The sequence below is a fragment of the Vidua macroura genome, chromosome 5, assembly GCF_024509145.1.
Source record: "Vidua macroura isolate BioBank_ID:100142 chromosome 5, ASM2450914v1, whole genome shotgun sequence".
Lineage (NCBI taxonomy): Eukaryota > Metazoa > Chordata > Aves > Passeriformes > Viduidae > Vidua > Vidua macroura.
Genome location: NC_071575.1, coordinates 60,988,087 through 61,000,395, shown reverse-complemented (window position 1 = coordinate 61,000,395; position 12,309 = coordinate 60,988,087). Strand labels below are relative to the sequence as shown.

Sequence of the window (12,309 nt, the reverse complement as noted above, 5' to 3'; positions counted from 1 at the left end):
CAAGGGGTGCTAATGCCAAAGAGGTGGATTATGACTTAAACAGGAAATTACAGGTTTGATTTCCAAAACTCTTCAGTGCTGGTCTAACTCTGTTTCCACTGTTCATTGTTTCCACTGAAGACAATGTTGAACCTTTGATGGATTTCAAGATAGACATTCATTGCCTTAGAAAATATCCCTTTAATTTCACTTGAATGAGAATCAGCATTCATAGTAGTGTTTGCATTTCTGCAGAGTTATTTGTCAGGTCTTCAACAATGGCAAACATGAACAAAAAACCCAATACAAAACCAGGGGAAAAAATTACCCACAGGAAAATGAATGACTGGTTAGAAGTTGACCTCAAAACTCACAATGGAGGGTCACATTTCATAACAAATACATTCACAGTCACTCTGCAAGTTAGGTCTAAGAATTCAACAAATATTTCTTGAATACCAGAAAAACCAAAAAATTCAAGGAAGAAAAGGTGTAAGCAAGAGTACACAGAGAAGATGTACAGGCAGCTCAAACAAATTTTAGCTGCTTCAACTTTATCAACAGAGGAAACCATTTTTAGAAAGGAATTAAAGGTTGTATAAATCCCATAGTTGACAGATTTCCTCAAGGTATATGCAACAGATACACTCCCAAAATTTAGTTACCAATCATCAAAACTATTATTTCTGAATTTCCTATTAGATGTTTAGAAGAAAAGAGCTAGAAATAAAAATGTCTTGACATTGTGATCACAGCTAAAAAATAATGTATCCTGACAGTATAGACAAAAAAGTCTATTATATAAGTAAGGGGAAATATCATAGTCACAGGTAAACCAATCTACAGGTACTGTGTTCACCATCAGCAACTTATGTAGTCAAAGACATCAGTAGTTCATTTTTTTTTTTTTTTTACAAAAGTCAAACAACTTGATTATATGGGGCACTTACCTGCTGCTTCCCAGTATGGATTGAAAGGGAATAATACTCAGAAAGCTTGTTTTGACAACAGCACAGTCACAGAAATGTCTCTGAAATGTTGCAATTATTCACTTATTGAATTAGGGAGCTGTCTGCCTTTTTTTTTTTTCTTGAAAATGTCAAACTTGAAATATTTTCTATTTTTGACTGCATTCTCAGTGTATTTTCTCTCTAAAATCTGGTCTGCAAAATTCTGGAACTAATTATTAGGAATTACTTGACTGTAATAGATAGTAATATATATGCTAATAATTCAAGTTAAGTTATTTTGTTGGACCTTTATTTCTAAATAATTAAATGATAATTTATGTCTTTAAAACAAATTGCCAGAAAAACCCTCTTCGTCTTTTTCGTTCATTAGAAGTTCAGTGTCTAAAATTAGAAACAGTAAATACTTGAGTATAGCTACTCTCAAATACTTGCATTTTATACTGATGCTTACAATATGAATATTTGTGTGATGTTCTAACTTATATTAAATGCAATAGTTACAAGACTGTATCAGTGCAAATAGGCTATATACTTAAAGGATCAAATACATGATTAATTACTAAGAATCCATTTCTTTTAAATGTTAGACTTCCTACATGCCTTGAAAATAAGAAGTCCCAATATGCACAGAAATGCTTCAGCCAGGAAGAATTCAATATTCTTTCTTCAAATTACAGTCTACACCTGGCAGTGTACTCTGACTCTTTTATTCAGCCAGTGTGAGTGGGTTGGATGGTTCCATTATCTCCAGAGTGAGCATCTGCCCTTGGCTCTGTGTGCATACGTACATGAAGTTGACACAGCCTGTCCCTGCAGGTGGAGCGATCCAAACAAAGCTGAGGTTGGTGGTTGGGAGATGGCTCACGTGGGACGCCACCACGCTGCACATGAACTGGTTTCCAAACTGGTGGTCAGACATAATTCCTAGGAGGAAGACACAGAGGAAGGAAACAGTAAGATGTGTTAATGGATCATTGCAAGGTGCTAGCAGACTGAGAAATGCATCTGCCATGTGTTTCATCATGGCAACACCAAATGAAAAAACCCCAGGGGTATGCCATCAAATAATTAGAATTAATGCCAATGAAAACACTGGAGCTGGTCTTTCCTTGAGCCAAGGCTGACTTTGCATCTACTGCAAGGCTCTGTGTATTTACTGCTATTAGTCTTCATGAGGTAAATACCAGAGGAATTAGTTGCATTTTTGAAGGAGGAGATAGATTACAGATAGATTACAGCTACTGTAAATCAGTTATTCCATTACCTCATTTACACTCATTACAAAGCTAAAAGAAAATAACACCTGAAGCAAAAAAAAAAAAAAAAAAAAAAAAAAAAAAAAAAAAAAAAAAAAAAAAATTCTATTTTAATAGGAAAAATGAAGCTCTTAGAGGAAGGTATTATCTATTAATGGACATCTACTTGGGAAAAACAGATGAACTCCAGATCTCCAGATTCATGAACTCTTCTGATCTGAAGTAAAAGCAGCAACCTTCCACAGTTTTACCAGTACACATTCCTTTGATCTTTTATTTCTTTTTCATATATGCTTCTAATACATGAATGAATGTAAATGTCATCTATTAATCTCTCCCTCTGGAATTCACTGCAGTTCAACATTAGACAAAAGAACTGTATTTTTAATGTAAAAACAATATCTGACAGCAATCTTTCTCCCCTTGGAGCCCCTTTGTAGTTTCCCACAAAGTAGTGCAAACTTGGTTGTTTGTTTGACACCCTTTGGCTTAAAGGAAGGCAATCTTACCAGAATGGATCACTACACCTCTACGCCTACTACATGAAAGAGTAAATGATGAAACTATTCTTTTAAACACAGTTATCAGAAGAGAATGCCTTGTTCCAAGTTACTCAAATATTGAGCCTTCATTTCAGAAAACAGTGACATGGGCTGAAACACTGCTAATAGGATCAAAAGGAAAAGGCAATGGGAGTAGGCAACACTGAGCTCAAAAAAGGTCACTGTCAGCTATTTGGTGATTATATCTCAAAGTTTATAATGGTTGGTATTTCCCAAATTTACTTGTTGCAATTCAAACAAAAACAGAGAAATAAAACTCATCTCTTGTCACAGCATATATCATAGCATATGCTACAGTTGAGACAGCTACAATACACAGAGTATTATCATACAATTTCTGACAGCTTCAACCCATACACAGTAACACCATGCCACTTCAGAAGGCTCCAGGTATCTGCCCATACAGAGTAACCAAAGCTGCAAGAATCAGCCCTTCTTGTTCTTTAGCCAACCTTTTATACCCTCATGTTCATGCTTTATACCTGTGTGCCCTCTGTTCCCTTTGGTGGTTTTCAGTGCACCTGGGCACTCCATGGCTCGTTGCTGTCAGTGCTGCTCACCTGCTTCTCACCCGCTGGGGATGAGGTTCAGCCACAGCCCCAATTCCAATAACCACAAACTGTGTACCTACAATCTCTGAGGCTCAGAATCCTTTATTACTGGGTTTTTGGAAATTGTCCTGTAATGTGAATGCAGCAATTCCTCATAAGCCCCCACAGATCCAGAGGTGAAAGAAGTTTGCAAGTGAGAGGTTTACATCAAGGAGGGGGATAAATCCTTCCTAATGCAAACACACTGCTCCACCTGGTGCCCCAGGGGACTGGATGCCAGCAGCACCTTGCATGGAGTGGAGGCTGTCTCACAAGCAAACCATTTCACATTTTATAGGCAAAAAGCAATGTCTGAAATCCTGGTCAGGTACTGGTGAGGATGACAGACTATAGCTCAAGATTATGGATGTTATTTACCCTCAGTGCTATGAAATTCTAAACCAGCTTCAGCTTTTGGGTGGGAGAAATGAGCCACAGTGAATTTAAGTGATCCATCCCAGGAGTGACAGGAGGTAGCAGGTAATGGTAGTGATGCCTGTATTTTTTACAAACAACCACAACCTCCTCATTCAGGTTTTTTTAGTTAGTTCCCCACTGAAAATCCACATGAGATTTTCTGGCATTCACACAGTCAGAGCTCAAATCCCCAAATGAAGCTGAAGCTCATCTTGTCAGGGTAGTCACAGAGAAGGCTCAAGCTCTCCTGAATGGAGCCTCTTTTCTGGAGATCAGTAGTAGGGAAATCCAGAGAGATGGTATTTTACTGACTCTTCTCTATTACAAGAGGCTAGATACAGATGAGGTTTGGCCACTTCTTGCCCTGCTGTATTTGCCTTTCTTGGCTAATTGAGAGGGGTGGCAATAAAATCCTTAAGGAATCCCAGCTGACCGGTGCCCAGGCTCACTGCCCTGCTCTCAGTGCTGAAGTCCTGCAGTGCTCTGCTCAGACAGGTATGTCCAAAAAATATACCCAGAGAGGTCCCTCACAGTTAGGCAACTGCTTTGCTTCACCCAGGTTGTAACTCTGATACTTTCCCAAAGCCTGCCCCTCTCTCTGAAGTCAGTGACTTCAGCGCTGTGGGCTGGGGTCTGGGGCTGCTGCAGGGTACCAGCTCTCATCTGTCATCATCCCTGGCTGTGAATGGGAAACAGCCAGCCTCAGACTATCAGGGTAATTAAATAACAGATGCTGTCAGGGGAGAAGCAGGAACAGCCCTTCAGTTTGAAGAAATTCCCCTTTCTCCAGAGCCAGCCAAATACAAGGGAGGACAAAGGCTGCCCTAACACATCCCCCAGCCAGGGGACAGCCAGAGAGGCTTGGGAAATGTGACTGCTTCCCTCCTTGGCAGCAACTTGTGAGTTAATGAATTCCCTAGATTTCAGGCAGTACACTGCAAAAATGTGCCTAATACATCAAACACATATAACATCTGTGGAGAATTTCTTTTTCCTTTGATTTACAGTTTAAAAAAAGAACAATTTTGCAGTTACTAGAATAAATTCTAAACAAGGAAAAAAACCCAACTCATTCAATTTTTTTTTTCAGAAAAAGGTCAATGAATAGTACAGCAATCATTCAAATCCCAATTTTATAATTTTATCACCATGTTGTCTTTATATTTTATTAATAATTGATTGTTATATTATTACAATAAAAACAACCCTCCTCATCTGCTGGACCTTTACTGAGTACATCAACTCCATTTAGGAGTTCAGAGCCTTCAGAACATTTAACAACAACTAAATAATGAAACTTCAGTGAGTGACAGTAATATTAAAAAATATTTTGATACTTAAATTCCAAGGTTTCTTATTGAAAAGGTGAACAAAAGATGATAAAAATGCAAAAAAAACAATGGAAAATTCAATTGATACTAAGAACTTGCTAAATTAAGGGCAAAGAATATTATTCCACCCTTTTGCTTTGCGTCTTTTTGCAGTTCCTTATTATGGAAGGCAACTCCACCCTTCTCCTCCAGCCCCTCTCCAAACTGGTAAGCTGCTTTTCAGACTGCATGTTTGCCCCATAGCAAATCAAAGTACAAAAGTGAAAAAACATTCTGCTTCAAAAATTTTAAATGAGACAAGCCTGATTGTATGGCAGCTCTAAGAACAAAATTGGACCCTGTATGTACCTCTGACAGCTTCAGAGTGGCTCAGGTCAATATTGTGTATGGGTATCTCCCTCACACCCTAGTGACCAGTGCAACAATGTACATTCAAGTCTAGTCTCACAAAGTCTCACAAGTCTCACAAAACTAATAATCTTTAGGTAAAATTTTAAGATCATCCTGTATAAAACTCTATAAACACTTTAGCAAAAAATCAAGTGTTTCTGTGTGACTTAATGAATGCTGAGACATTCAAAGTTTTGTGAGAGGCACCCATCCACAGCTCTAAAATGTGCTGTGTGCAAAGAAGCTGTTAACATCTCTCTGAACTCCTTTTGCCTTAGTTTTTACAGCATGCACTCCTCGTAATGACATGTTTCAGATCTCTTTCTAGATTCTCCATCCCCTAAAATTTCTGAGGCTTTAGGAGTCTCAGTATGATCAGTGTAACCATTTCAACCATTCAAATCCCAGACATGCCTTGGACCTGCCAACAGCACTGCTAAGACAGAAATTAGACATTCTCAGTCTCTCTCAAGAGGGAATTCAGCAACTGTTTTTATAAACTTTAATCAAAATGTGCTTAGCTCTATTCAATACACTACCTACAGTCACTGAATCAAAGAACTTCTATGTGAAGAGGTAGATTTCAAGGGATAAAATTAATACAAGAAATGCAGGGATAGAGAAAAATATTGGAAGGAAAAGCTTAGGTAAAGTCAGATGATAAATACATAACTTCAATCTTTAAATGTTTGAAATTATTTTATTAATAAACAGAACCACTAGTAGGGCTGTAACAGCTAATGCAGGGAAATACTTTGCTTCTTTTATAAGATGGCATACACAAAGGTGAGTGAGATGTGAAAATGGTGGTCCACAAATGCCCAAATTCTGGTGTTGCTCCTGAACTCATTATTACTTTCGCCTTGTTGTGTAGCTTCTCCAAAAGGGAGAACCATAGATTATAGCAGTCATTCTTCCATTTGGGCCTCTGGAAGACAAAAGATGATCTTTTCTACTGATAGAGCTTGGGAAGCATCTAATGGTACAGGTAAATGCAGGACAGAGTCCCATCCTTCTCTGCTTTGTAAGTCTGAGAAACATGGATCTGCAATAGCTCGACTTTCACTCTGTGTTATGTAACTACATAATGTTCTGTATTACAACATGACATATCCTCCTTAAGAAACAGTTTTCTAAACCAGAACTTCATATAAGGAGCTCATCTGCATGTCAAGGTCCTTGGTAAACCCTTCATTATAGATAAGGCTCAACAGAATTTCCAGTGATGAACCAGATGGCAGGTAGGATACCATTTCCTACTTATTATATGAATTGAGTATCATATTAAACAAGAGAGTGAATGTTAAATACAGGTGTAAAATGAATGAACACATTTTGGCTTTGTTGCTTCTAAACTGATTATCTGCTACATGCTTCAATTTTCAAAGATATGTGTAAGTGAGAAGAGCAAAATGCCACACATAAAATATTGATGAAATTCTAAGAACAAAAAGCTCCAAGTAACAAAATAACTCTGTCATCTTTGAGAAAGCAATAATTCCTGATTAAGAGATAATAAATTTGAGTCAGAAACAGACATTTTCAAATTAGATTTTGCATTATGCATAAATAAAGTACCTAGTCCTTGCAACAATTTTTTCCCTGGGGAAACAGAGCTGGAGGCCTACATTCTCCATCTAGGCTCTAGCATCTGAAAGGGTGATCCACAAATCCACAAGGTAAGCACAGTTCTGTCTGGTGTTGTAAAGCAGGGAATGATACAAAAGTGACTGTGCCTGAAAACACCTCCTGTGCTGAATCCCATGCTGAAGTGGCCAAACCAGGGTTTACTATTTGTTTCCCCCATGCAGCACCAGGGACTTGTTCAGAGAGGAAAAGTAGGATGATTAATTTTTTTTCAAAATAGAAAGATGCTGGTGGCCTTTTTAAAATCATTATCAATTATCATTATCATTATTCACTTTGGCAGGGAACTCATGCCCACGGTCTCTACTTTCCAGAAGCCCATCCTCTCTATGAAACTGAAGATCAGTTATACAGAGAGCTGCCCCCACTCTCCTGTCACAAGGAAGACCACACCACTCAGATGCAGGAGTGCTGGGACAAGTGACAACTTCGTGGCTGTTAACAAGGAGCCTAGTTCCTCAGTAAAATCCCTCCAGAACAGGTCTCCAGGACTGCTGCAGAACCAAGGTCCTCTGCTAGTTCAGGGGAAGCTGTGTGCCTCTCCACATTATTTGAGGTGCAGCACAGGCCCCAGCACAGCTGGACTGGTAGTTGGCAAGACCTGAACTCACAGAAAGCCAAGTGGAGACCTTAAGGAACATTTTAGGATAAATGAATGTATATGGACATGAAGTGCTATTTACAGCTGCTAAAGCTGCAGCTTTCAGACCACATTGTCAGAGAACCTCCCTTTGTCCTGTGTATCTTCAGATGTTTAAAGGACCTTTTTGAGACTTAGCTGTAAACATATGTAAAAATGAAATACATGTTTTCACTGAATGCTACGGAGACTGAAATAATACCATAGTTTTATTGGAAGAATATTTGAGCAACACCCTTAAACAGTTATGAACCCCTTTCAGGACCCTGCAATGTAGGTCTTAAAATTTTAGAATTAGTGATGGGAAGAAAATGTACAGTTGTGAGCTCATGCAGTTCCTACCCAAGCAAGTAGCCAGCTAAAGGTTTCTAAATTACACATGCAAGTTCCTTTCAACTGGAGTAAAAGTGCAGAATATGGCCCTAAGTAAACTGCACCCACCCAGCTGAAATACGCTGTTGCCAATTGATTTTTGGGTGGTGATTTCATTCTGCTTCACAGGAAAAAACACATTTCATTTGACAGAGTGTAACAGACTGCTAAAGCACTTGGTAGGCCTTGTGATCAATTAAGGGTCAGGATGGTTTGATAAATTATTAAAGAGTATGAAGAAAGAAAAGACCAGCAATCGACATTCTCCCACCCAGCAATATGTTATCTTTATCTTTCTTGAAGTCAGGTGTTTCTTTCATTATTTTTATTGCTACTGCTTCACTATTAAATAATAAATCCTTTCACTATCTGCAATGCTGGGGGGAAAATACCATCCACATGTTAATCAGAAGACTAGGAAAAAACTAGATACATGTAAAACAGCCTAATAAATTCTGTCTCTAAAATCCATAAGTCCTTCTGTGGTCAGGAGACAACCAGAGCCTGCATACAGCAACCTGATTCTTCAGAGGGTACCACTGTGCTGATGTGACTCACACTTGAGACAAGAAGCAAGGGTTTTATAACCTTTTTTCCCCATATGTAAAATTTAAATGTATTTTCTTTATAGTTCTGAAAACAATAATTTATTGCAAGTTCACATTTGAATTACATTCCCAAATTGGGATTCAGGGAAACAGTTCAGTTTAGGACCTTTAGGTGATTACAAGAGAAGTGCTTTATATACACATTTGTGAATATTTGCTGAAGGAAGCCCTTCACTAGAAACAGAGGTTTTCAGGAATGAATCACTAATGAACAGATTTTTGAAAATGTGCTTTGAAAGGGAGGATATGTTTTTGCTTAATCTCCCTTTTAATGTTCCCTTTAAAGGGATTGTTAATCAAAACTTTTGAGCACCTTTTGTTAGACCCCACTTAGGGTTATAATTTAATCTCAGGGATTTATGAGTACTGGTCTCATTAAACCTAACAGGAGCTACACATATGGAAAATGTGTAGAATGAGGAAGAGAATATCCCCCTTCTATAGCAAAATTTCCAGGACATTGAATGAGTCCCTTGTGTAATGTGTGATTTGGCTCCACGAGTCAGGGGAATGGGGTGGTGAGACCCTGGTCTGCAGCATGTTGGTGGTTTCAGGCCATTGTCAGAAGGGATGAGAAGACAATTTACTGCTGAAATCTTAATCCTCCATAGAGACCAACATGGCACTAAGTGCTCCAAGGCAAGTAGATTTAGTAACAGTAAACAGGGACCAGCAGTTATATAAATAGAAAATGCTAACAAGTTACTGTGTTGCTGAAATATAGAAGAAGAAAAAAATCTATTTCCAAAGGCTTGAGCCAACATCTATTTTAAATGTTTTCCTAATAGTCCTGGCATGTTTTATAATAGCAATTTATATATATTTCTTTATAGACCTGTTAGGCCGATACCTTCATTCTGTACTTTTCACAGTTTCTATTTTAGCACCAAATCCCAGTTTATTCTGTTGAAGGAAAGCAACTGTCCCTGGTTTGCATCCACTATTTTTTTTTAAAATAGTTACTGCATTTGACTGGTGTCTCATCCATATGAGCAGCTCTCATACAACTTCCAAAAAATATAGCATTGTTCTGAATCTTTCCACTTTGCAAACATAAATCTTTGTCTCATGAGCCAAACATGAGACACTCTGCTTGATAGGGTTATACCAGTGACAAATGTGACAAAGAGACACCTTGTTATCATGTCAGACATTGGCTCCCACCAGACTCATTGTCAGAGCCAGCAGTAACCACATCCTTCTCCTTACAGTAGCGACAATTCACCAAAGCAGCACTGGAGTCCCTGGAATTGCCCTGGATTTGCTTTAGTAAAGGTGAAACTGTGAATCAGCTGTCTTAACTGACAACACCATCCTGACCCACTCACTTAAACAGAGCCATGAACCAACCAAACCTCCCTGCTGACCAGAGCAAGGAACATCAAATGGCACACTGCTGTGCAATAACTAGACATTCACTACACAGGTCAGTAAAAATGTAACTGCCCACCACTCATCTATAAAAACATGCATCCCGATTGGATCTATAACACACCTAGAAAGCACCAAGGTTGTTTTTTTTTTTAAATAAACTAGTTTTCACCCCAGACTCAGCTGAGCTGGTCTGAGTGGTTTGCAGTGACAGCATCCCTTCTATATGGTTGCTGGTAACATCTCCTGGTATCCTGTTTGCTCTTCCATAGCCTAGCATGACTAATTAGAATAATGGCTTTACCTAGAAAAGCCTAAGTCTCTCTTTAATTTATTCAGAATTAACATAATGGTTTCTGGCAGCAATCTGCCTCGTAACGCATTTCCTCTATTTTGATCGTTTGCCCGCAGCCGTGTTTTGCGTTTGCCCGCATTGCCGTCACTGCCTCAGTCACCACAGGAGCCACTTTGCACCTCCTATCCTAATTGCACTTGCACTGTCCCTAATTACTCTTTATATCTCTGTTACCAACATTACTGGTGAACTCTGTGCTTTAAAATTGATAGTTTCCTCCAAGGCAAATTAAGTCAGCCAAACCAATCAATAACCATAACTACATAATGAAACCAGAGGGACTTCCATCTAAATCTTTCCAGATGGAGTATTTATCATTTGCAGACTTCTCTTTCTGTTTTGGAGTGATGTTGTTATGGAAGCTATCCTGTTTTATCTCCCAATTCCTTATCTCAGATGATCTGAAAGTCAACTTCAAATCATATTTTGTTGTCTGGGTCAGCTGGGATAGAGTTGGTTTTCTTCCTAGTGCTGTGTTTTGGATTAAATATGAGAACATTGATAAGCAATGATAAGCATTGATAAGATTTTTCAGTTGCTCAGTAGTGCTGACCCCTAAGTCAAGGACTTTCAGAGTCTCATGCTCTGCCAGGGAAAAGGTGCACAAGAAACCAGGAGGAGTGAGGCCAGGACAGCTGACCCAAACTGGACCAAGGGATATTCCATACCATAGGATGGCATACCCAGTCTATAAACAGGGGGACTTGGCCAGAAGTTGCCAATTTCTGCTCAGGAATGAGAGGGGCATTAGTCAGCAGGTGGTGAGCAATTGTATTGGCACTATTTGGTTTTTTCCCCTTGGGTTTTATTTCTGTCTTCCTTTTTCATTTTCATTATTATTACATTATACTTTATTTCAATTATTAAACTGTTCCGATCTCAACCCATGAGTTTTACCTTTTTCTGATTCTCTTCCCATCCCATGGAGTGGGGAGGGGGTTGAAAGTGAGCAAGTGGCTCACTGCAGTTGGAGTCTGGGGTAAAATGATAATGTGTACAGAAGCCATGGTTTGTCCCTCACCAGTATGAACTGCAACATGTCCAGAGAGCTGGAGACAAGAGGCACTTTCCATTCAGAGGAGCAGTTCTGGAGGTGCTCCAAGTCTCATGATCCCCCTTCCCACAGCTGGGCTTACAGCAGCCTCAGCAATACCTACATTAGGGTGACCTATGTAAGGCCTCCTACAGCCCCAGGGGCCCCTGCTGGGACACTGTAGTGACCTGAGACACAGCCAGTCCCACAGTCTCTGGGAGACTTTTGGGAAATCTTTTGGGAAGTCTCACAAAAGCCTATCTGCTCTGGAAAGATGGCATGCAGGCAGGAGAGATGCATCTGTGAGGGAAAAGCCAGCTGAGGTGATAACAGACTGTGGTTTTATTTTCATACATTTATACATGGCCAATCACTAACGCATGTGCCATTTGTACCTACAGTGTCTGTAGCACTGTGATCAAGAGCCAGGATGTTTGCCTTTTTTCAGCAGCTGACACCATTGACACAGTAGTGCTGGTTTGCTACAAATTCCTCAGAATTCATAAATACAAAAACCAGAACTATAAAGTTGCATAATGGGCACCACTGGCCATTCTCAGCCTCTGCAAAGGGGTGAAGAGAGCAGAGGAATCACTGACCAAGTTGGTGGGAGAGATAAGGGAGAATTGGGGCTGGATTATTATGGATTGAATGGAGGAATTTCAATGAAAATTGTCCATCTCCAGGAGTTCTTTTTTTGAAACCATGTTGAAATTCAATGCTGCTAGCTGAAATCCACCAGTATCTCTTTCCAGATCAAACTAGTGTGGAAGGAAGCACAGTCCT

At 39.3% G+C, this 12,309-nt stretch overlaps 1 protein-coding gene across 2 annotated transcripts in view; it reads right to left on the bottom strand.

Moving 5' to 3' along the window:
• Positions 1 to 12,309, bottom strand: part of RELN (reelin) — a 277,149-nt gene that overhangs the window by 195,106 nt on the left and 69,734 nt on the right. For both annotated transcript variants that reach the window (XM_053977798.1, XM_053977797.1), the window contains exon 3: positions 1,739 to 1,874. In XM_053977798.1, the coding sequence (XP_053833773.1) occupies positions 1,739 to 1,874 (136 nt within the window). The remainder of the gene's footprint in view (positions 1 to 1,738; positions 1,875 to 12,309) is intronic.